The 26,400-nt window shown below is 48.8% G+C and overlaps 1 protein-coding gene across 2 annotated transcripts in view; it reads left to right on the forward strand.

The window, feature by feature from the left end:
• The window catches only part of LOC141735507 (E3 ubiquitin-protein ligase UHRF2-like), a 143,691-nt gene that overhangs the window by 3,682 nt on the left and 113,609 nt on the right, over positions 1-26,400 (forward strand). For both annotated transcript variants that reach the window (XM_074568404.1, XM_074568405.1), the window contains exon 2: positions 5,841-6,083. In XM_074568404.1, the coding sequence (XP_074424505.1) occupies positions 5,841-6,083 (243 nt within the window). The remainder of the gene's footprint in view (positions 1-5,840; positions 6,084-26,400) is intronic.

Genomic DNA, 26,400 nt, shown 5'->3' on the forward strand with positions numbered 1-26,400 from the left:
ATGTTAAGCTTTAAAAATACATTTGTACCAGATCCATTTCCTGAAGCACAGTTATCTCAACTCTCATCAAATTGAAAATTAAATAAAAGGGAATTCAGGGGCTGACTATACGAGGGAAATTATCATCTTTACATGAATTGTAGTGGTTAAGACGCGCTCTCTTAATGTGTTCACAGTTCCAGGAGACCCACCATATCCTCAAGCAATGCTACTTATGACAGGTGTTCCAACTCCCATATAGGCTGCTCTATCAAAAAGCATTTTTCTCTAAGTCCATTGTGCAGTCAAAAATAGATTCTCGCCCTATTGTTTTCTATTTGGCTTTCATGATTGATTCCCCCTAGTTCTCCCATTCTCCTTGCTGCTGGGATTTCTTGCAAAAAACAGATTCTAATAATACCAGAGAATCATAAAATGGTTTGGCTTGGAAGGGACCTTTAAAGATCATCTAGTCCAACCCCCCTGCCATGGGCAGGGACATCTTTCACTAGATCAGGTTGCTCAAAGCCCCATCCAACCTGACCTTGAACACGTCCAATGATGAGGCATCCACAACTTCCCTGGGCAACCTGTTCCACTGTCTCACCACCCTCATCGTAAAGCATTTCTTCCTTACGTCCAATCCAAATCTACCCTCCTTCAGTTTAAAACCGTTGCCCCTTGTCCTGTCACTACAGACCCTGGTGAAAAGTCTCTCTTCATCTTTCTTAGAAGCCCCCCTTAAGTATTAAAAGGCCGCAATAAGGTCTCCCTGGAGCCTTCTCTTCTCCAGGCTGAACAACCCCAACTCTCTCAGCCTGTCCTCGTAGGAGAGGTGCTCCAGCCCTCTGATCATCTTCGTGGCCCTCCGCTGGACCCGCTCCAACAGGTCCATGTCTTTCTTGTGCTGGGGAGCCCAGAGCTGGTCGCAGTACTCCAGGTGGGGTCTCACCAGAGCGGAGTAGAGGGGCAGAATGACCTCCCTCGACCTGCTGGCCACGCTTCTTCTGATGCAGCCCAGGATATGGTTGGCTTTCTGGGCTGCAAGCGCACATTGTCGGCTCATGTCCAGCTTTTCATCCACCAGTATATCCCCAAGTCCTTCTCCGCAGGGCTGCTCTCAATCCATTCATCCCCCAGTCTGTATTGATGCTGGGGATTGCCATGACCCGGGTGCAGGACTTTGCACTTGGCCTTGTTGAACTTCATGAGGGTCGCATGGTGTCCTGGTTTGAGGGCCCACTCCTCAAGCCTGTCCAGGTCCCTCTGGATAGCATCCCTTCCCTCAAGCACCACTCAGCTTGGTGTCATCTGCAAACTTGCTGAGGGTGCACGCAATCCCAATGTCTATGTCATTGATGAAGATATTCAACAGTACTGGTCCCAATATGGACCCCTGAGGAACACCACTTGTTACCGGTTTCCATTTGGACATTGAGCCATTGACTGTAACTCTCTGTATGCAGCCATCCAGCCAGTTCCTTATCCATCTAACAGTCCATCCATCAAACCCATATCTCGCCAATTTAGTGACAAGGATGCTGTGTGGGACCGTGTCAAAGGCCTTACAGAAGTCCAGGTAGATGACATCTGTAGCTCTTCCCTTGTCCACCGATGCAGTCACTCCATTGTAGAAGGCCACCAGATTAGTCTGGCACGATTTGCCCTTGGTGAAGCCATGAAGCTCTCAACCTGTGTACTGCTGTTTTTCAAAGACAGCTCTGTGCAATCAATCAATTTTTTTACGTAGAGGTCAACCCCCACAGACACCTTTCCTTCCTTGCCTGTCCCTCCTCAACAGTTTATAGCCATCGATTGCAGCGCTCCAGTCGTGTGATTCACCCCACCAAGTTTCAGTGATAGTGACAAGATCATAGGTTTCCAGCTGCACAGTGGCTTCCAGCTCCTCCCATTTGTTACCCATGCTGCGTGCATTGGTATATAGAGACACTTCAGTTGGACTGTTGACTGTCTCACCTTTTTGGCAGAACCTTTTTGGAGGGTTAGGGGGTATTCCTCACTACTCCGGTAGATGCGCTCACAGAATCACAGAATGGTTTGGGTTGGAAGGGACCCTAAAGATCATCTAGTTCCAACCCACCTGCCCTGGGCAGGGACACCTCCCACTAGACCAGGCTGCTCAAAGCCTCATCCAGCCTGGCCTTGAACACTTCCAGGGATGGGAAGCTCACCACCCTGTGGCTTGTGTGAGTACACAAGTGTCACGGCTTTGAACCCCACCCCCCAAGTTCATTGGTTTAAAGCGCGATTCACTAAGACAGCCAATCTGCCAGAGAAAATTCTCCTTCCTCTTCTAGATAGGTGGATCCCATCTCTCCCCAATAGGCCGTATTCATTGAAGAATGTCCCGCGATCATAGAAGCCAAAGCCCTGGTGATGACACCAGCCACCAAGCCAAGTGTTGATCTGCATGATGCGTTGACTTCTGCCTGCACCCCTATCCCTGACACACAAGACAGAGGAGAAGATCACTTGGGCCCCTGTCCCCTTCACTTGTGCCCCCAGGGCTCTGAAGTCCTGCTTGATCTTGACCAGGCTATGCTTTACCGTCTCATTGGTGCCCACATGGAAAAGAAGTAGGGGATAGTAGTCTGCGCTTTTAACCAGTTGTGGCAGTCTCTCTGTGACATCCCGGATCTTGGCTCCTGGCAAGCAGCAAACTTCCCTTGACTGTGTATCAGGCTGACAGATGGGTGCCTCGGTGCCTCTCAGCAGAGAGTCGCCCACTACTAGCACTTGCCGCTTCCTTTTGCGGCTTTTAGTGCGAGCAACTGGTGCGGTTTCTCCCTGTGAGTCTTGCTCATTGGCTTCACCCACTGCCAAGACTTTGTATCTGTTGCTGGTTGGTACATACGAGGAAATGGGGGGGAAGTGATATCCTGCCGCCACAAGTTACCAGAGACCATTGGTGAAACACTGGCACAGGTTGTCCAGAGAGGTGGTAGATGCCCCATCCCAGAAGCATTCAAGGTCAGGTTGGACAGGGCTTTGAGCAACCTGATCTAGTTGAAGATGTCCCTGCTCGTTGCAGGGGGGTTGGACTAGATGACCTTTAAAGGTCCCTTCCAACCCAAACTATTCTATGATTCTATGGCGCCTCCTTCTCCAAGGTGCTGTCTGTCTGCTGTTGACGCTCTTTGTCTGGTAGTCCTTGGAGGTCAGTGCCATGGAGCCCTAATATTTCTTCTTGCAACGCCTCAAATAGTACTGTTTCTTGTTCCCCCTCCCTAATACAGCATAACCTGCTGACTTCCTCCTGCAGCTCCTCCACCCGCTGCCAGAGTGACTCTACCAGAGCACACGGGTGCACAGGTGGAGCTTGCACCCTCCTCCACCCAGGAGCGTGGGGTACAGTCTTTACAGCCCTCCACCTGGACAGCAGCTTCCCTGATAGCAAGCTCCGTCTGGGTGGCTGGGTGGCCGCCTCCACTCATCGCAGGCTATCCTGGCTAGATAGATGGGCTCCCAGCTGCTGCAGAACACAGCCCTCACCTAGTCTCTGCCACCATGCTTCCGACGATCTCAAAGCACTGCCTAATAAGTCCTTCTAATTCCCTGGAGACCTCAAGCTGCTGGGTAGGTTTGCACAGCCACCAGCTAGCTGGGGTGACTGTCAGGGCTGCAGCCTAAGCCTGTGGGCGAGCAAAGCAGGCAGCAGCCTGACAACCGGTAGAGTGTGCCGCCCTTCTCTCGTGAACTGCTGCACCGCTCCCCTCAGGGGCCGCTCCCTGCTTGCACGCCCTGGCCGCTGGCACTCCCTAGGGGCCAGTTATGTGCGGCTTTCCACGGTTGGAACTGGCCGCGGGGACTGCTGGCACCACCCAACTCTCGCCCACCCCTCTCGTGAGACCTGTCGCCTGCTGGCCGGTCCCTCCACACACAGAACTCAAGGGTGCCAGGGGCCCAGAATCCCCCTCAAACACCCCCCAGAGACCTCACAAGCCTCACACTCTTCTCAGCACACGGCAACAACTGCTGCTGCCACTGCTAGCATTGGCTTCCCGTGTTTTGAACTGGCCGCGGGAACCGCCGGCATCCACATCTTTAACATCCATCAGTCTCTTACAAATATTAATTACAGCAAAGGTTTAGCTTCCTGAGGTGAAACAAACTTGATCTTGCTGGATGAGAAATACTTCAGGTTGCTTGTCGTCGGTGTTTTTCACCATTTGCATACACAGACAAAGTCCTCAATGAAAGCAGAGCCCAAATAGAAAGGGACCGACATTTTAAAACCATGCATTTATATTGCTTGGCACTAGAAACACTTCTAACAAAACTCTGCGCAAATTGAAGTCCTGCCATCAATTACATGTTCTCAAAGATTCGGGGTTAACTTTTTATTTCTTAAAAGCTTAGACCGCTTGGGTTGATGTTGGGACAACTGGATAGATCAGAATGACGGGTCATTCCCTTATTTTAAGGGGGACAATTTTCTTTCTGTTGTGCCAGCAGCTGGACCAAGTGGGGGTCTAAGTGAAACAGGAGTGAGGAACACGGGTCAGAGGGCCCACGTGTCTTTTTACGCTCCAGTTGATATAATTCTCATGGAGAGCAGGATCTGGCTTGTATCTTTCCAACTCTTGCCGTTGCTCTTACCCTTTTTCATGATTATCTGTATTTTTAACGTTTGGGATAATTATATTAGTTGGTAATGTTTTCTCTTTTTAGTGGACTAAAATCATAATAACAACTTCTTATATTTTAATTGTACTGGTTTTGGCTGGGATAGAGTAAAATTTCTTCATAGTAGCCTGTATGGGGCTACGTTTTGGATTTGTGCTGGAAACAGTGTTGATAACATGGGGATGTTTTTAGTTATTGCTGAGCAGTGCTTACACAGAGTCAAGGCCTTTTCTGCTCCTCACACCGCCCTGACAGGGAGTAGGCTGGGGGTGCACAAGAAGTTGGGAGGGGACACAGCCGGGACAGCTGACCCCAACAGACCAAAGGGATATCCCATACCATATGACGTCGTGCTCAGCAATAAAAGCTGGGGGAAGAAGGAGGAAGGGGGGGGACATTTGGAGTTATGAGGTTTGTCTTTCCAAGTAACCGTTGCGCATGATGGAGCCCTGCTTTCTTGGAGAAGGCTAAACACCTGCCTGACGATGGGAAGTGGTGAATGAATTCCTTATTTTGCTTTGCTCGCGTGCGCAGCTTTTGCTTTACCTGTTAAACTGTCTTTATCTCAACCCACGAGTTTTCTTATTTTTACCCTTCCAATTCTCTCCCCCATTCCACCGGGGAGGAGTCTGCGAGTGGCTGTGTGGTGCTTAGTTGCTGGGCTGGGGTTAAACCACGACAGTAATGCTTAGGGATTCTTATTAGAATGTTGTGGGGGACCGTATCAAAGGCCTTACAGGAATCCAGGTAGATGACATCCGTAGCTCTTCCCTTGTCCACTGAAGGAGAAGGCCACTAGATTAGTTTGGCATGATTTGTCTTTGGTGAAGTCATGTTGGCTGTCCCTAATCACCTCCCTGTTGTCCATGTGTTTCAACATTTCATTAGTAATGAAGTAAGAAACAGGTTTTTTTAGATAATATCAGGAAAGAACAAGTTATGTAATTACTTAACTATAATATATACAATACAATCATTTTTGTGTGTCTTTAAGGCATGTCATTGGGCAGACATCATTAGTCTATTGTACTTGATGAGTTGCTGTTGAGTTCACTCAAGATAAATGATTTTATCGATTTACATGAAATACATGTCTCATTTCTCTTCAACTTTGAAGCAAATATCTGTTTTTGTTAAATTATCCTCTCTAAGAGGAGAGCTTCATAGTAATATCAAAGTGGAACTTTACCAATATACTGTTTTTTTCTTGACAGCTGGAAGATGGACACACTTTATTTGACTACGATGTTGGACTAAATGACATAGTTCAGCTTTTGATACGCTCTGAATCTGAAGCTCCTACCACTTCTGTGGCAAATCAGAGTGGAGAGGTCAATTCCTGTCCTGTTTCCAACTGTAAAAACAAAGTCAAAAGAGCATCAAGTAGCAGATCACCGAATCAACCATCTACATCAGCTCATTTGTTTCTTATAGATCCTGGAATTGGATTGTACAAGGTATGTGCAAGTTTTGAAAGTAGGGGCCTTATCTTGCATCTATCACTCTAATTTTATTGCTTTTACACAGGCCTGTATCTTCAAACAGTTTTCTTTCATGACCAGCTGTATGTCAGTGTGACTGAGAGAGTCGAGATTAGTTTGCACCGTGCGGATTGAAATAAATCTTAAACTGACTTAACAAATCATTTAGTTAGAAGCTAAAACTGGTTGAACAATGGAAAAGGTTGCCCAGAGAAGTGGTGAATTCTCCATCTTTGGAGATATTCAAAACCTGACTAGATGGGCAATATGGAGATATTCAAAACCTGACTAGACGGTCCTGGGCAACCCGTTCTAGCTGACCCTGCTTGAGCAGGGAGGTTGGACTGGGTGATCTCAAGAAGTCCCTTCCAACCTAAATGATTCTGTGATTCTGTGAACAGATGCTATTGGAATATATTATTAGCTAAGACATTCTGCTTTCCAAACCTAGTGTACGGGTGTGTAACATATTCAGAGACCCTAATGACCTAAGGAGGTAATTTGTTTAAAATTATTGCAAGGTAACTTAAACAGTGATTATTTTATCACTGATCTATAATTTTCAACATCATCTCTACCACTTCTTTAAAATTGGTTCAAAATTGGCTAACCTTTTATAGACAGCTTGCTTTAAGGAGAGTAACACTACCATCAGCAAGTTGATATATATGTGTGTCTATGTGTATATGTAATTATTTATAGAGCTGAAGCTTGAGAACAAAGTAGCAAGTATTGGGGGCCTTCTATCTAGTGGCCTTCTGCGATGGAGTGACTGCTTCAGTGGACAAGGGAAGAGCTACGGATGTCATCTACCTGGATTCCTGTAAGGCCTTTGATACGGTCCCCCACAACATTCTAATAAGAATCCCTAAGCATTACTGTCGTGGTTTAACCCCAGCCCAGCAACTAAGCACCACACAGCCACTCGCAGACTCCTCCCCGGTGGAATGGGGGAGAGAATTGGAAGGGTAAAAATAAGAAAACTCGTGGGTTGAGATAAAGACAGTTTAACAGGTAAAGCAAAAGCTGCGCACGCGAGCAAAGCAAAATAAGGAATTCATTCACCACTTCCCATCGTCAGGCAGGTGTTTAGCCTTCTCCAAGAAAGCAGGGCTCCATCATGCGCAACGGTTACTTGGAAAGACAAACCTCATAACTCCAAATGTCCCCCCCCTTCCTCCTTCTTCCCCCAGCTTTTATTGCTGAGCACGACGTCATATGGTATGGGATATCCCTTTGGTCTGTTGGGGTCAGCTGTCCCGGCTGTGTCCCCTCCCAACTTCTTGTGCACCCCCAGCCTACTCCCTGTCAGGGCGGTGTGAGGAGCAGAAAAGGCCTTGACTCTGTGTAAGCACTGCTCAGCAATAACTAAAAACATCCCCATGTTATCAACACTGTTTCCAGCACAAATCCAAAACGTAGCCCCATACAGGCTACTATGAAGAAATTTTACTCTATCCCAGCCAAAACCAGTACAATTAAAATATAAGAAGTTGTTATTATGATTTTAGTCCACTAAAAAGAGAAAACATTACCAACTAATATAATTATCCCAAACGTTAAAAATACAGATAATCATGAAAAAGGGTAAGAGCAACGGCAAGAGTTGGAAAGATACAAGCCAGATCCTGCTCTCCATGAGAATTATATCAACTGGAGCGTAAAAAGACACGTGGGCCCTCTGACCCGTGTTCCTCACTCCTGTTTCACTTAGACCCCCACTTGGTCCAGCTGCTGGCACAACAGAAAGAAAATTGTCCCCCTTAAAATAAGGGAATGACCCGTCATTCTGATCTATCCAGTTGTCCCAACATCAACCCAAGCGGTCTAAGCTTTTAAGAAATAAAAAGTTAACCCCGAATCTTTGAGAACATGTAATTGATGGCAGGACTTCAATTTGTGCAGAGTTTTGTTAGAAGTGTTTCTAGTGCCAAGCAATATAAATGCATGGTTTTAAAATGTCGGTCCCTTTCTATTTGGGCTCTGCTTTCATTGAGGACTTTGTCTGTGTATGCAAATGGTGAAAAACACCGACGACAAGCAACCTGAAGTATTTCTCATCCAGCAAGATCAAGTTTGTTTCACCTCAGGAAGCTAAACCTTTGCTGTAATTAATATTTGTAAGAGACTGATGGATGTTAAAGATGTGGATGCCGGCGGTTCCCGCGGCCAGTTCAAAACACGGGAAGCCAATGCTAGCAGTGGCAGCAGCAGTTGTTGCCGTGTGCTGAGAAGAGTGTGAGGCTTGTGAGGTCTCTGGGGGGTGTTTGAGGGGGATTCTGGGCCCCTGGCACCCTTGAGTTCTGTGTGTGGAGGGACCGGCCAGCAGGCGACAGGTCTCACGAGAGGGGTGGGCGAGAGTTGGGTGGTGCCAGCAGTCCCCGCGGCCAGTTCCAACCGTGGAAAGCCGCACATAACTGGCCCCTAGGGAGTGCCAGCGGCCAGGGCGTGCAAGCAGGGAGCGGCCCCTGAGGGGAGCGGTGCAGCAGTTCACGAGAGAAGGGCGGCACACTCTACCGGTTGTCAGGCTGCTGCCTGCTTTGCTCGCCCACAGGCTTAGGCTGCAGCCCTGACAGTCACCCCAGCTAGCTGGTGGCTGTGCAAACCTACCCAGCAGCTTGAGGTCTCCAGGGAATTAGAAGGACTTATTAGGCAGTGCTTTGAGATCGTCGGAAGCATGGTGGCAGAGACTAGGTGAGGGCTGTGTTCTGCAGCAGCTGGGAGCCCATCTATCTAGCCAGGATAGCCTGCGATGAGTGGAGGCGGCCACCCAGCCACCCAGACGGAGCTTGCTATCAGGGAAGCTGCTGTCCAGGTGGAGGGCTGTAAAGACTGTACCCCACGCTCCTGGGTGGAGGAGGGTGCAAGCTCCACCTGTGCACCCGTGTGCTCTGGTAGAGTCACTCTGGCAGCGGGTGGAGGAGCTGCAGGAGGAAGTCAGCAGGTTATGCTGTATTAGGGAGGGGGAACAAGAAACAGTACTATTTGAGGCGTTGCAAGAAGAAATATTAGGGCTCCATGGCACTGACCTCCAAGGACTACCAGACAAAGAGCGTCAACAGCAGACAGACAGCACCTTGGAGAAGGAGGCGCCATAGAATCATAGAATAGTTTGGGTTGGAAGGGACCTTTAAAGGTCATCTAGTCCAACCCCCCTGCAACGAGCAGGGACATCTTCAACTAGATCAGGTTGCTCAAAGCCCTGTCCAACCTGACCTTGAATGCTTCTGGGATGGGGCATCTACCACCTCTCTGGACAACCTGTGCCAGTGTTTCACCAATGGTCTCTGGTAACTTGTGGCGGCAGGATATCACTTCCCCCCCATTTCCTCGTATGTACCAACCAGCAACAGATACAAAGTCTTGGCAGTGGGTGAAGCCAATGAGCAAGACTCACAGGGAGAAACCGCACCAGTTGCTCGCACTAAAAGCCGCAAAAGGAAGCGGCAAGTGCTAGTAGTGGGCGACTCTCTGCTGAGAGGCACCGAGGCACCCATCTGTCAGCCTGATACACAGTCAAGGGAAGTTTGCTGCTTGCCAGGAGCCAAGATCCGGGATGTCACAGAGAGACTGCCACAACTGGTTAAAAGCGCAGACTACTATCCCCTACTTCTTTTCCATGTGGGCACCAATGAGACGGTAAAGCATAGCCTGGTCAAGATCAAGCAGGACTTCAGAGCCCTGGGGGCACAAGTGAAGGGGACAGGGGCCCAAGTGATCTTCTCCTCTGTCTTGTGTGTCAGGGATAGGGGTGCAGGCAGAAGTCAACGCATCATGCAGATCAACACTTGGCTTGGTGGCTGGTGTCATCACCAGGGCTTTGGCTTCTATGATCGCGGGACATTCTTCAATGAATACGGCCTATTGGGGAGAGATGGGATCCACCTATCTAGAAGAGGAAGGAGAATTTTCTCTGGCAGATTGGCTGTCTTAGTGAATCGCGCTTTAAACCAATGAACTTGGGGGGTGGGGTTCAAAGCCGTGACACTTGTGTACTCACACAAGCCACAGGGTGGTGAGCTTCCCATCCCTGGAAGTGTTCAAGGCCAGGCTGGATGAGGCTTTGAGCAGCCTGGTCTAGTGGGAGGTGTCCCTGCCCAGGGCAGGTGGGTTGGAACTAGATGATCTTTAGGGTCCCTTCCAACCCAAACCATTCTGTGATTCTGTGAGCGCATCTACCGGAGTAGTGAGGAATACCCCCTAACCCTCCAAAAAGGTTCTGCCAAAAAGGTGAGACAGTCAACAGTCCAACTGAAGTGTCTCTATATACCAATGCACGCAGCATGGGTAACAAATGGGAGGAGCTGGAAGCCACTGTGCAGCTGGAAACCTATGATCTTGTCACTATCACTGAAACTTGGTGGGGTGAATCACACGACTGGAGCGCTGCAATCGATGGCTATAAACTGTTGAGGAGGGACAGGCAAGGAAGGAAAGGTGTCTGTGGGGGTTGACCTCTACGTAAAAAAATTGATTGATTGCACAGAGCTGTCTTTGAAAAACAGCAGTACACAGGTTGAGAGCTTCATGGCTTCACCAAGGGCAAATCGTGCCAGACTAATCTGGTGGCCTTCTACAATGGAGTGACTGCATCGGTGGACAAGGGAAGAGCTACAGATGTCATCTACCTGGACTTCTGTAAGGCCTTTGACACGGTCCCACACAGCATCCTTGTCACTAAATTGGCGAGATATGGGTTTGATGGATGGACTGTTAGATGGATAAGGAACTGGCTGGATGGCTGCATACAGAGAGTTACAGTCAATGGCTCAATGTCCAAATGGAAACCGGTAACAAGTGGTGTTCCTCAGGGGTCCATATTGGGACCAGTACTGTTGAATATCTTCATCAATGACATAGACATTGGGATTGCGTGCACCCTCAGCAAGTTTGCAGATGACACCAAGCTGAGTGGTGCTTGAGGGAAGGGATGCTATCCAGAGGGACCTGGACAGGCTTGAGGAGTGGGCCCTCAAACCAGGACACCATGCGACCCTCATGAAGTTCAACAAGGCCAAGTGCAAAGTCCTGCACCCGGGTCATGGCAATCCCCAGCATCAATACAGACTGGGGGATGAATGGATTGAGAGCAGCCCTGCGGAGAAGGACTTGGGGATATACTGGTGGATGAAAAGCTGGACATGAGCCGACAATGTGCGCTTGCAGCCCAGAAAGCCAACCATATCCTGGGCTGCATCAGAAGAAGCGTGGCCAGCAGGTCGAGGGAGGTCATTCTGCCCCTCTACTCCGCTCTGGTGAGACCCCACCTGGAGTACTGCGACCAGCTCTGGGCTCCCCAGCACAAGAAAGACATGGACCTGTTGGAGCGGGTCCAGCGGAGGGCCACGAAGATGATCAGAGGGCTGGAGCACCTCTCCTACGAGGACAGGCTGAGAGAGTTGGGGTTGTTCAGCCTGGAGAAGAGAAGGCTCCAGGGAGACCTTATTGCGGCCTTTTAATACTTAAGGGGGGCTTCTAAGAAAGATGAAGAGAGACTTTTCACCAGGGTCTGTAGTGACAGGACAAGGGGCAACGGTTTTAAACTGAAGGAGGGTAGATTTGGATTGGACGTAAGGAAGAAATGCTTTACGATGAGGGTGGTGAGACAGTGGAACAGGTTGCCCAGGGAAGTTGTGGATGCCTCATCATTGGACGTGTTCAAGGTCAGGTTGGATGGGGCTTTGAGCAACCTGATCTAGTGAAAGATGTCCCTGCCCATGGCAGGGGGGTTGGACTAGATGATCTTTAAAGGTCCCTTCCAAGCCAAACCATTTTATGATTCTCTGGTATTATTAGAATCTGTTTTTTGCAAGAAATCCCAGCAGCAAGGAGAATGGGAGAACTAGGGGGAATCAATCATGAAAGCCAAATAGAAAACAATAGGGCGAGAATCTATTTTTGACTGCACAATGGACTTAGAGAAAAATGCTTTTTGATAGAGCAGCCTATATGGGAGTTGGAACACCTGTCATAAGTAGCATTGCTTGAGGATATGGTGGGTCTCCTGGAACTGTGAACACATTAAGAGAGCGCGTCTTAACCACTACAATTCATGTAAAGATGATAATTTCCCTCGTATAGTCAGCCCCTGAATTCCCTTTTATTTAATTTTCAATTTGATGAGAGTTGAGATAACTGTGCTTCAGGAAATGGATCTGGTACAAATGTATTTTTAAAGCTTAACATTGCATATAGTGCTCCAGATATGGTTCATATTTATGTTTAAAGCTCCTAGAATCCTAAAATGTTCCCTTCAGCTACTGTATCCCAAGCCTTGATTCATCCAGTTTTGCCTTAGAATCATAGAATCATTTAGGTTGGAAAGGACACTTAAGATCATTGAGTCCAACCATTAACCTAATACTACCAAGTCCACCACTAAACCATGTTCCTAAGCGACACGTCTATACGTCTTCTAAATACCTCCAGGGATGGTGACTCCACCACTTCCCTGGGCAGCCTGTTCCAATGCTTGACAACCCTTTCGGTGAAGACATTTTTCCTAATATCCAATCTAAACCTCCCCTGGCGCAACTTGAGGCCATTTCCTCTCGTGACTTGGGAAAAGAGACTGACACCCACCTCGCTACAACCTCCTTTCAGGTAGTTGTAGAGAGCGAGTGGTAGAGAAAGCCTCCTTTTCTCCAGGCTAAACAATGCCAGTTCCCTCAGCCGCTTCTCATAAGACTTGTTCTCTAGACCCTTCACCAGCTTCGTTGCTCTTCTTTGGATGCGCTCCAGCACCTCAACGTCTTTCTTGTAGTGAGGGGCCCAAAAGTCAACACAGTACTCGAGGTGGGGCCTCACCAGTGCCGAGTACAGGGGGACGATCACTTCCCCAGTCCTGCTGGCCACACTATTTCTGATACAAGCCAGGATGCCACCCGGGCAAACTGCTGGCTCGTATTCAGCCAGACGTCGACCAACACCCCCAGGCCCAGGTCCTTTTCCGACAAGCAGCTTTCCAGCCACTCTTCCCCAAGCCTGTAGCACTGCATGGGGTTGTTGTGACCCAAGTGCAGGACCTGGCACTTGGCCTTGTTGAATCTCATACCATCAGCCTCGGCCCATCGATCCAGCCTGTCCAGATCCCTCTTGGTGTCTGCAAACTTACTGAGGGTGCACTCGATCCCCTCGTCCAGGTCGTTGATAAAGATATTAAAGAGAACTGGCCCCAATACTGAGCCCTGGGGAACACCACTTGTGACCCACCGCCAACTGGATTTAACTCCATTCTCCACCACTCTTTGGGCCCGGCCATCCAGCCAGGTTTTTACCCAGCGAAGAGTACGCCCGTCCAAGCCGTGAGCAGCCAGTTTCTCCTGTGGGAAATCCTGTGGGAAACGGTGTCGAATGCTTTACAAAAGTCCAGGTAAACAACATCCACAGCTTTTCCCTCATCCACTAAGCGGGTCACCTTGTTGTAGGAGATCAGGTTAGTCAAGCAGGACCTGCCTTTCATAAACCCATGCTGACTGGGCCTGATCACCTGGTTGTCCTGTACGTGCCGTGTGATGGCAACTCAAGATGATCTGCTCCATAACCTCCCCTGGCACTGAGGTCAGGTGTCCTACAGTGTTGAAAGCATAAGCAGAAACTGTTTAGCCATTTAGCTTGTGGACACTTGTCATGGGCCAGTATAGCCTACCTAAAGGCTTTTGACATTTCCTGAACCTGTGAGTGTTAGGGGTTGCTGAATCTGGTAGTCCAATGGAGGAGAGGCTGCCGCAGCTCCATACCCCCAGGTCCAACCAGTAGCGAGACTGAGCCTGTATTCCCAGTAGGCCTCACACATATACAACATGCATACATGCACACACGGCCGGTCACACAGATCAACACAGGCAGAAACACTCAGCATTCACATAAACCCAACCAACACCAATGGCCTCGTCCTGTTCCCCTCTCTGACTGATCAGGATGAAGGTCTGTTAGTAGGAAATATATACATATATGCCACGTGGATCCCTCCAATAGCTGGGCTTAGACACTCAGTCTGCGCAGTAGCTGGCCCCTGGATCCCTGATCTCCCCAGTTGCTGGTACCTGGACATATGAGCCCCCGAGGCTCGTAGCCCTACTCCAGCTGCTGGTACAGACCTCCCTTAACACACACCAACACAGATACATGTGCTGTGGATCTCTCTAGTAACTGAGCATAGACACTCAGCCCATCCAGTAGCTGCATCCTCACTCTCCCCAGTTGCCTCACGCCCAGACATGTGTATAAAGGGGTCTCTTAGTCAACCCCCAGACCCTACGGTCTCTCCAGCAGTTGGCCTGAACACCCTGGTCTCTCCAGTAGCCAACTCCTCTGGTTGTCTCATTCCCCAGGGGCACACATGCACACCTGGCTCCCGAGCCACTTAACCCACTTGACAGCTAGTTAGGTGGTCATGCACCAACATGTGCACCCTCACTCGCTCCAGTTGCTGGCACCCCAGACACATGGGCCCTACGACCCGTGGTCTGACTCTAGTTGCTAGCATTTAGGCCTCCATGCACATATGTACACACGGAATAGAGAGTTCCCTCATCCAGGAAAAGAGTTAAAATGTATTTTAATGAGAAGACAGGACAGACTGTGCTGATCAGGTGCAGGGTATGGCCAGACAAGCATACTGACCGACCATCTGTTTACCTGCGACCGGCCCCTTTTATCCCTGTTTTCCCGTGCTTGTTTTTCCCCAAACCACCCAGATCCTTCCCTTCCCCTGCCTTTGCTTCCTCCCCTAAGCATCCCATAATAAGTCTTGTGTGATCCCAAAATGCTCTTCCCCTGCATCCCATAATGTGTCCCATATTCCCTAGGCAGTACCCCCCCATCCCCACTGGCCTGTGAGGTGATCCAGAGAGCCTCTCCCATTGTCTCATCTTAGAATCATAGAATCATTTAGGTTGGAGAAGACCCTTAAGATCATCGAGTTCAACCGTCACCATCTTGACACCGTCTTGATGGGTGTCACCCCTGGACAATGACAATGGGGCTGAGGCTCTCCTGGGACAGCCCTGGGAGGAGCCGGGGCAGGGTGTCCCTTACTCTGACTCTGTTATTGGGGTTCCCTTGCCTGCCATCGTGCCTCTGTGCTCCCTCCTGTGTGTGTGGAGATGAGCCTTTGATGGGCTGAAGGCTCTCCTGCGATAGGCCTGGGCAGATTATTCTTCGGGTTCTCCCACCTGCCATTGTTCCTCTGCAGATGAGCTTTTTTTATCACATAGCCTAACAGGGTGCTCTTTTCTTCCAGGAATGACTGTTACATTCATAAAAGCTGGTTTAAAATTTTCACTTAACTTTCTGAGTTGTAAAAGCTGTTTGGAGGTATGTTCAAATACATAGCCTAGGTGACTAGACTTGCGGTGTTCAAATTGATGTTGGGATCATGCTCTGTTTATATACTATAGGTGGATACCGACAACTTTTGGATTTGGTTTTCTGGTGATATTCTTTATTGCAGCTCTGTTACTCTAGGACTCCTCTGAAGCACCCTTGAAAGGAACAGAAATATAGCTCTTGGCCAGGTAAATGCATTGGCCTAGTGCTATACTTCTGTACAAGACTGTTACTTGATGCAACTTTTGACCGGAGGACAGCCTTCATTGAGCATGTTCAACAGGGAACTCTCCTGCTGTGTGCTCAAGGAATCAAAAATCCTGAACTCCTTAACTTCTGGAAAAGGTTAGATGGAAGTGAAAATTCCAGCAACCTTCTTGCATGGCAGGAAGAGCAAGTTCTGTACATAAATCATGAGATTGAATATAGTAGAAATTCTAAAAGCTCCACTGAACTTCACTTATGTGGGCACCCAATGGGGAGTTCTAGGTTCTTTTAATTTATTCAAAATAATGTTCTTTATGATGGGTTTAGTGTGGATAACTTCTATAAAGGACCCTTAACCAAAGTTTTCTTATTCAACTTGAAGCTATCTATCCTTATGTCTTTTCTGTTCAAGAACTCTGTTTTAGGGAACATGTAGGGCCTGGGCAGATTAAGATTTGCCATCACCTATTCTTCTCAAGTTTAAAAATAAACAAAACCCCTTCTACTACACTCTCTATGTAGTTTCATCTTAATTGTTAGATGCAGGTATTATAGCAGAGAGTGTGTGTGTGTGCGCGCGCGCGTGCACATGCGCATGTGGCGGTGGGGTTCAGAAGAAGATCAAAGGAGCTTCTCTGGGCTCCTGTTCCAGTATTTGAACACCCTCATGGTTAAAACAAACAAACAAACAAACAAACAAACAAACAAACTCCTAATATCTAATCAGAATTTCCCATGTTCCAACATGTGTCCATTGCCTCCCATCCTATCACTGTGCACCTCCGAGAAGAGTCTGGCTCCATTTTCTCTGTATCCTCTGGTCAGGTAGTTGCAGACAGAAATAACATCTCCTGGTACCTTCTCTTCTGAAGGCTGAACAAACCCAGCTCTCAGCCTCTCGTTGACCGTCTTGGTGGCCCTCTGCTGGGCTTGCCCTTGATAATTTGAAACACGAGCTATTTTACTGTCACATTACCTCTGCCTTCCTTTGAAACGTTTAGAGGAGCTATATCCTTATCCTTATATCCTTATTTTCACTGCTTATTATCAGTCTTCATAAGAAACAAGCCATTAACAATACCTAAACTTAAAGCTGTAGCAGTATGCAGTTCAGGATAATATCCAGTTACCATGGAAGTTTGCTTAAGTGAGTCACGCAAAAATGCTTCCAAGATTTCAGCCCAAACCACTACTGCAAACTCATTGCGAAGAATACAGAACAAATTATCGCCAAAAAAATTAACCAGCGTACATTCAGAAGCGAAAGAAAAATATTATGTGCAAGTATACAGCATAGATATTTACAGGAAAGAGACTCAATAGACTCCATCTTATTTCTTAGGAAAGAGAACCTTGAAATGAGAAGGGCAAGTGGAAAGACAATAAATACTTAAGTAGCTCATATTACTAACATGCAAAGAGCCATACAATAAAGAAATTAAAGAAACATCGATAAACTCTAAAAGATGTCAGAATAGAAAACAAAACTAAGAAAGGCAAGTAACGTATAAGGTCATATGTTGTAAAGATGATGCTAGACTGCCATCTAATCCGAGGAAGGCCTTCCTTGCACAAAAGAAAAAAATAAGGTGCAAGCCCATCTCCATCACACGACGGAGTACAGTACAGACACCCCAAGTTAGTGCTGGAAATAGAACAATATAGTTGTATTAGTGCAACATCATGTCATTTCCAGTAGAGTTATGTAGCTCTGGCAGTGATGCTAATTACCCAATGAACAATGCTACTGTAGTCCAGCTATACTTCTCCCAGAACCTTAGCTAATACCATGTCTTATAATAATTCTTTGTCGCCCATACATATGAGTGGGAACTAGCCCATTTGTAAAGTGCTACAGAGCAAAATACTTTGGAAGACTACTAAATATAGATATCAGTCTCAAACTTCAGCTAACATTTTTTTATTTCTTCTTTTTAGAAATACTTTGAAGTACTCAGTCTCTTCCCAAGTTGCTTGATTACTACTGTCTGGGCTGCACAGGAATGAAAATACTCAAATCAAATATTTTAACGTCCTTAGTTTTTGCTAAGGAAAAAATAGTTGATAAAAATATTTGCACTAATATGCCTTAATTCACAGGCACAGCAAGTGTACCTAAGAGCTTAATCCTCTATTGTCTAGACTAGGAGTCCAATGTATGCCATATTTTCTATGCAAGTTATTGGACTGATGTATAATCACCTAATGGAGATACAGAAGGTACCGTCATTTAATTCGGCAATCATGATGATACGTATGACTATCAGAAAAACTTCTTCATTGCCATACTACATATGTCAAAGCTGCTGATATTGTGTCAAGCAGTAAACTTGCTGTCAAAGCACATCTCAAAACGTATCCCTGGAGGACCAATTCAGTAACAAAGACCAAAAGAGCCAGATAACTAGCTCCCTAATAGATAGATTAAAACAACAGCAAAGTTGGTCAGACTAAACTTATCTGCTACAGGGGAGCACCTATTTAATCACTAAGCAAGTTTGCAGAGCACAGCTAAAAGAGACTTGTCAGCTGGCACAGCAGGGGGCACAAAGGAGGCCCAGAAACTGCTCCAGAGAGAGTATAGGGACTGCTTAAAGCTGTGTGACAATGTCAGTGACGTGCCACAGGGCTCGGTCCCCAGCACTGGCAGGTGCAAGTACCCCTGGTATGGCAGAGGGCTTGACTCAGACACAGAGCCCTGGAGGGAGGATGCAGCTGCCCAGGTCTGGGGCTGTAGGGAGTGCCTGGGGCCTCTCCCTGGGATTGGGGGTGATGGCGGCATCACCTGTGAGAGGTGTGCTCTGGTTGAGGCACTGAGTCAGCAGGTGAAGGAGCTATGGGAGGAGGGGAGCAGGCTGTGTAGCATCGAGGAGGATGAGCAGGAGATGGACAGGGTCTTCACAAACACTACAGAGGCGAGAGCCTGAACCACATGATGCAAGGAAGGAGGGATGGCTAGCGGTTATGCTTGAATGAGAGCAGGATGGACGCACCCAAGTGTGTGTGGGGGTGGGGGGGGAGGTTGGAGCTGGAAGCTTGTGACTTCCGGCAGCAGGAGAAAGGCTCCTTCTCTACCTGCAGATCTGAATTTACAGAACCGGTAGAGTACCTTGGTAGCCAAAGAGGAGAAAGCAGCTCTGAAGGGAGGCTTCAGAGCCAGCTGGGCCCAAACTGTTGTGGTAGGTTGACCTCGGCTGGCTGCCAGATGCCCACCCAGCCGCTCTCTCACTCCCCCTCCTCAACAGGACAGGGGGAGAAAATAAGATGAAAAAGCTCGTGGGTCGAGATAAAGACAGGGAAATCACTTACCAATTACCGTCACGGGTAAAACAGACTCGACTTGGGGAAAAATTAAATTTAATTTTCTTGCCAATTAAAATAGAGTTGGATGATGATAAACAAAGACAAAAATTAAAACAACATCATTCCCCACACCCCCTCAGGCTCAACTTCACTCCTTCATTCCTGACTCCTCTACACCCACCTCCCCACTCCCCCGAGCGGTGCAGGGATATGGGGATTTGGGGGTTGCGGTCAGTTAATAACACTTTGTCTCTGCCACTCCTTCCTCCTCGCACTTTTACCCTGCTCCAGCGTGGCTCCTCTCCACGGGCTGCAGGGAAATACCTGCTCCACTGTGGTCTCTTCCATGGTCTGCAGTGGAATATCTGCTCCCCCTCCTTCTCTGCCCTTGGTGTTCACAGGGATGTTTCTCCTCACACTTTTTTTCCTCACTCCTCTCTCTGCCATACGGTGTTTTGCCCTTTCTTAAATATGCTTTCATAGAGGCGTCACCAGCTTCGCTGATTGGCTCAGCTCTGGCCTGCGGTTGGGTCTGTTGTGGAGCTGGCTGGAACCATCTGTGTCTGGCACAGGGCAGCCCCTGGTCTCTTCTCACAGAAGCCACCCCTGCCGTCCCACCCCTGGCTACCAAAACCTTGCCATGGTAGACCCAATAGAACTGTGCGTTAGCACCAAGAGGGATCATTGGGTGACTGCAGTTGGAGTCTCCCTTCTGCAGGGGATCCATCTGCTGACCAGACATAGGATCATAGAATAATTCAGGTTGGAAGGGACCTCGGAAGGGCCCTAGTCCAACATCCTGCTCAAAGCAGAGTCGACACTGAATTCAGACCAGGTTGCTCAGGGGCTTTATCCAGTCAGGTCTTGAAAACATACAAAGACGGATTGCACAACCCCTCTGGGCAACCTGCTCTACTGCTTGACTGACTTCATTGTGAAAAAAGTTTTCTCCTTATATTCAGTCAGAGACTCTCTTGTTTCAGCTTATGCCCATTGCCTCTCATCCTCCCATCATGCACTGCTGTGAAGAGCCTGGTTCTGTCTTCTTGTAGGAAAGGATCTGTCACAGGAGGTTCGTTGCTTGCTGGAGGCCCAGATACAGCATACTATAGAGAGGCTGCCAAGGCTCGTCCAGTCCTTTGACCTATTACCCCTTACTGCTCATTTGTGTGGATGCTGGTAACACTGCAAAAAAGAGACCTAGAGCAAATCACGAGTGACAACAGAGGTCTGGGAACAAGGGTGAAGCACATGGGAGCCCAAGTGTTCTTCTCAATACTGCAGGTGAAGGGACAAGGCCCTGGTAGGAGCAGATGCATCCTATAGGTTGGACACTGGTGTCCATGGGATCCTAATTGATTGATGAGGACTGCTGAGAAGGAACAAGAACCACCTGACAAAGTGGGGGATCTTTGCCAACTTGGGGAGGAGGACTTTGAACTACGTCTGATAGGTCATGATGACCAAAGCCTGAAGAGAAATGAATGAACAGGGGCATGGAGAAAGTACCCAGGGGACAGGTAGGCCCTCACTTTCCCTGTGAAAGCAGCACAAGTGGGAGCCCATCTCAAGTGCCTGCACATAAATGCATGCAGCATGGAGGGGGACACACGCACGACAAAACCAAGAGAAATCAATATTCTGGGCATGGTTGCAGGGCTCTGTTCTCATTGGGATTACAGAGATGTGGGGGGTAGGTCACATAAATGAAGCGCAGCCATGGATGGATGAAGCTCTTCAGAAAGGACAGGCTGGACAAGAGGCAGGGAGGGGTTGTGCTCTGTGCAAAGGAGTAGCTCAAACACACACAACTTTGCCCTGGAGCAGGGGAGGAGCCAGTCAAGAGAACGTAAGTACAAATCAGAGAACAGACCAACACAGGTGATGCCTGGGTGTGCTGGTTTTGGCTGGGATAGAGTTACATTTCTTCATAGTAGCCTGTATGGGGCTATGTTTTGGATTTGTGCTGGAAACAGTGTTGATAACACAGGGATGTTTTAGTTATTGCTCTGAGCAGTGCTTACACAGCATCAAGACCTTTTCTGCTTCTCACACCGCCCTGACAGGGAGTAGGCTGGGGGTGCACAAGAAGTTGGGAGGGGACACAGCCGGGACAGCTGACCCCAACAGACCAAAGGGATATTCCATACCATATGATGTCGCGCTCAGCAATAAAAGCTGGGGGAAGAAGGAGGAAGTTGGGGAACATTTGGAGTTATGGGGTATATCTTCCCAAGTAACTGTTATGTGTGATGGAGCCCTGCTTTCCTGGAAACGGCTAAACACCTGCCTGCCAATGGGAAGTACTGAGTGAATTCCTTGTTTTGCTTTTTGCTTGCGTGCGTGCAGTTTTTGCTTTACCTATTAAACTGTCTTTATCTCAACCCATGAGTTTTCTCACTTTTACCCTTCCGATTCTCCCCCCATCCCACTGGGTGGGGAGTGAGCAAGCGGCTGTGTGGTGCTTAGTTGGCGGCTGAGGTTAAACCACGACACTGGGGAGATATCTGCTATAGACCACCTGATCAAGAGGAAGTAGAGGAAGCCTTCTTTACGCAACTGGAAAAAGCCCACATGATCACAGGCCCTGGTACTCATGAGGGACTTTGACCACACCAATATCTGATGGAAAGGCAACATGAAAGGACAAAAAACGATCCGGGAATTTTTTGGAGTGTGTTGAACACAAACTCTTGATGGAGATAACAAGCCAACTAGGGGAAGATGTTGGACCTGTCACCCACAAACAAAGAACAGGCTGGGGACATAAAGGTCGATGGCACCCTTGGCAGTAGCCACGATGAGGATGAAGTTGAAGATCCTGAAAGAAGTGAGCAAGACACGTAGCAAAATTACAACCCTGGACTTCAGGAGAGCAGATTTTGGCTTGTTAAAGGAACTGCTTGGCAGAATACTATGAGAGACTGTCCTAAAGGGCAAAGGGCTCAGGAGGGCTGGTTGATCCTCAAAAAGACAACCTCCTTAAAGCACAAGAATAATCCACTCAGACACGCAGGAAGTTGAGCAAGCGTGGCAGAAGGCCAGCACAGATGAACAGGGGATTCCTGACTGAGCTCAAAGACAAAAAGGAAGTACACAGAAGGTGGGAGCAGGGAATGGCTACCCAGGAGGAATATGGAGACACATGCAAGGATTTAGTTAGGAAAGCCAAAGCTTGGCTGGAGTTGGAACTAGCAAGAAATGTAAAGGGCAACAAGAAGGGCTTCTATAAGTACAGCATCAGCAAAAGAAAGGCTAAGGAAAACATGTGCCCACTGCTCACTGGAGCACGGGATCTAGTAGCTAAGGACATCAAAAAGACTAAGGAACTCAGTGCCTGCCTTGCCTCAGTTTTTTACAGGTAGGATTGGCCCTCAGATCTCCCAGATCCCTGAGCCTAGTGGCAGACTCTGGGGCAGGGAAGTATTACTCACAGTAGAGGAAGACTGAGCACTTCAGCCAACTGTGGACATACACAAGTCCATGGAACCAGATGAGATGACCCTGAGGGTTCCTGATGACCGGAAAAAGGCAAACATCATACCCGTCTTCAAGAAGGAGAATCCAAGGAGATAAAGACTGGTCAAACTCACCTCAGAATCTGGGAAGGTTGGGGAGCAAATCCTCCTGGAAGCCATGTTCAGGCACACAAAGGAACTGGGCTTGCTCCAGTATGCCCATGTCTATCTTGTACTGGGGAGACCAAAAGTGGACACTACTCCAGATAAGGTCTCACAAGTGCCAAGACAAGAGAAGGAAAGGATCACTTCCCTGGAACTGCTGGCTGCACTGTTACTAATACAGCTCAGGATGCTGTTGGTCTCCTTTGCTGCAAGGGCACACTGTTGGCTCATGTTCAACTTGTTGTCCACCAGGACCCCCAGGTCCTTTTCTGCAGAGCTGCTTCCTAGGCAGTCAGCCTCCAGCCTGTACTGTTGCAGGGGTTATTCCAGCCCAGATGCAGGACTTGGCATTTGTTTTTGTTGAACTTCATGAGGTTCCTGTCAGCCCGTTTCTCCAGCTTGTCCAGGTCCCTCTTAAAGTCAGCCCTGCCCTCCAGCACATTGACTGCTCCCCCCCCCCAATTTGGTGTCATCTGCAAACTTGCCAAGAGTGCACTTTGTCTCCTCATCCAGGTTGTTAATGAAGACATTAAACAGTATTGGCTCCAGTACTGATCCCTGAGGGACCCCGCTAGTTACTGGTATACAATGTCCACTCCCCTCCCCTTGTCAACAGAAGCAGTCACCACATCATAGAAAGCAATGAGGTTGGTAAGGCATGATTTGCCCTTGGTAAAGCCATTTTGGCTGCTCCCAATCACCTCCTCGTCCTTCATGTGTTTAGAAATGGCTTCTAAGAGGATTTGCTCCATAACCTTTCCAGGGACTGAGGCGAGGCTGGCTGGCCGGCCTGTAGTTCCTTGGATCCTCCTTCCCGCCCTTCTTGAAGATGGGTGTGACATCTGCCTTTTTCCAGTCACGAGGAACCTCCTCCAATTGCCATGACCTTTCAAAGATGATAGAGAGCAGCCTCACAGTGACATTGGCCAGCTCCTTCAGCACCCTCAGATGCATGCCATCCGATCCCATGGGCTTGTGTATGTCCAAGTGGGTTAAGTGATTCCTAACTCTTTCTTCCTCTACTGTGGCTACTGCTTCACTCCCCCAGACTCTGCTAGGATGCTCAGGGACCTGGGAGGCCTGAGGGCAAACCTTACCAGTGAAAAATGAGGCAAAAAAGGCATATAGTACCTCAGCCTTTTCCCTGTCGCTTGTCACAAGGTCCCCTGCCCCACTGAACAATGAGCTCATGGTCTCCTTAGTCTTCGTTTTGCTACTGATGTACTTAGAGAGGCCTTTCTTGTTGCCCTTCACCTCCCTTGCTAGGTTCAACTCCAGCTGAGCTTCGGCTTTCCTGACTGCATTTCTACTTGCGCACGCAGTGTCTCTATATCCCTCCCAAGTAGCATGCCCCTGCTTCTACCTCCTGTGTACTTCCTTTTTGTGTCTGAGCGGAGTCAGGAGCTCCTTGTTCACCCATGCTGGCCTTTTGCCACTCTTGCTCAACTTCCTGCACATTGAAAATGGACCGTTCTTGTGCTCTGAGGAGTTTGTCCTTGAAGATCAACCTGCTCTCCTGGGCGCCCTTGCCCTCCAGGGCAATTTCCCATGGGATCCTGCCAAGCTGATCTCTGAACAGGCCAAAATCTGCTCTTCTGAAGTCCAGGGCTGTAATTCTGCTGCTTGTCTTGATCACGCCTCTCAGGATCTTAAACTCCACAGTCTCATGGTCGCTGCAGCCAAGGCTGCCCTCGACCTTCACGCCATCAACCGGTTCTTCCTTGTTTGTGAGTAGCAGGTCCAACAGTGCATTTTCCCTAGTCGGTTCACTGATCACCCGCATCAAGAAATAGTCTTCTATATGCTCCAGAAGCCTCCTGGATTGCTGATTGCTTTTACAGGGCAAGTGTGAGAGCCTCCCCTGTCATGCTGTCCCCCAGATACGTTTGTTGTGCCCCTTGTGCCTTCACTTCTCTTCAGGTTATGGTAACCCTCCCCTGGCATACCTACTTTAAAGCCCGCCTCACTCGGTTAGCAAGCCTGTTTGCAAAAACACTCTTGCCCCACTTTGTCAGATGTATCCCATCCTTGCTCAGTAGCCCTCGCTCCTCAAAGAAGGTCCTGTGGCCATAGGAGCCAAAGCCGTGCCTGTGACACCAGCCACACAGACAGGTCTTGACTCACCAGATGAGTCCACTTGTACCTGAGCCTTTCCTCCTCACTGGCAGCATTGAGGAGAATACCACCTGGGTCCCTGTGCCCTTCACCCTCACCCCCAGAGTTCTGTAGTCACTTGTGAAATACTCCAGGTTACCCCTGGCAGTAACACTGGTGCCCACATGGAAGTGCAGGAAGGGGTAATAGTAGTCTGAGGGCCAGACAAGCCTTGGCAGTCCCTTTGCAACATCCCGGATCCTGGCCCCTGGCAAGCAAAAACCCTCCCGAGACATCAGTTTGGGTCAGCAGATAGGTGCCTCTGTCCCCCACGGGAGGGCATCTCCAGTGACTGTCACTTTCCTTTTTCCCTTCGTGCAGACACAAGGTTTGGGCTCAGCTGGCTCTGATGCATACCCTGAAGGATCTTGTTTGTCCTCACCAGTGCCCAGGGCACTTGCAGGTCTGCAGGTGGAGCAGGAGCCTTTCTTCCATTTTCCAGAAGTCACAAGCTTCCAGCCTTCTCCATCCTGATAGCCACCCTCAGCTACCTGTTTGACCATGGTCTCTGGCTGTCCCTCCTTCCTTGCTGTGTGTGGCTCAGGCTGTTGTCTCCGCAGAGTTTCTGCAAAGACCCTGTCAATCTCCTCACTGTCCTCCCTGATGATTTGCAGTCTGCTCACCTCACAGAATCACAGAATCACAGAATCTTCATGGTTGGAAAGGACCCTTAAGATCATCGAGGCCAACCAAACAACCTACAATCTCTGCCACTAGAGCATGCCCTGAAGCGCCACATCTAGACGTTTCTTAAATACCTCTAGGGATGGTGACTCAACCACCTCCCTGGGCAGGCTGTTCCAGTGCCTGACCACTCTTTCAGTAAAGTAATTCTTCCTAATATCTAATCTAAACCTCCCCTGCCGCAGCTTCAGACCATTTCCTCTGGTCCTGACATTATTTACTTGGGAGAAGAGGCCAACACCCACCTCTCTCCAACCTCCTTTCAGGTAGCTGTAGAGGGCAATGAGGTCTCCCCTCAGCCTCCTCTTCTCCAAGCTAAACATGCCCAGCTCCCTCAGCCTCTCCTCATATGACCTGGTCTCCAGACCCCTCACCAGCCTGGTAGCTCTCCTCTGGACGTGCTCCAGCACTTCAATGTCCCTCTTGTACAGAGGGGCCCAGAACTGAACCTCTTCCTGCATCTCTTTCACCTGGTGACTCAGTACCTTGACCAGAGCACCTCTCTCTCACAGGAGATGCCACCACTGCCCCCAGTCCCACAGAGAGACCCCAGGCGCTCTCTGCAGCCCGACACCTGGGAAGTGTCATCCTCCCAGCCCGCCCCAACTCTGTTTGGATCGAGGCCTCCAGTGTGCCAAGGGCATTATCACCACCAATCCGTGCTGGGGAGTGTGCCCTGCTTCACGTTGAGACCATCGCTGCACAATCTCCAAGCAGCCCCACGCAGTCCTCAGCATAAGTGCCTGTCCCCTCTGCACCACAGCTGTGTTAATAACTGCTGTGACAACTACCATGTCACTATCTGCTGCTCTCTGTGAGCTGGATCCTCCCTAATCAGGAGTCAGCCTTTCTGTGTGCAAACTGCTGTGCAAACTGAGAGCAGCCCCTGCAGCGTCCTGGGCGCCCTGCACCACAAACTGCTGCTAGTGGCCGCACCTCTGTTTGCAGCGCTCTGGGCTGCTGTACTCCCTAAGGAGCAACTAAATATCAAA

This window comes from Larus michahellis, chromosome W (genome assembly GCF_964199755.1).
Source record: "Larus michahellis chromosome W, bLarMic1.1, whole genome shotgun sequence".
Taxonomy (NCBI): Eukaryota; Metazoa; Chordata; class Aves; order Charadriiformes; family Laridae; genus Larus; species Larus michahellis.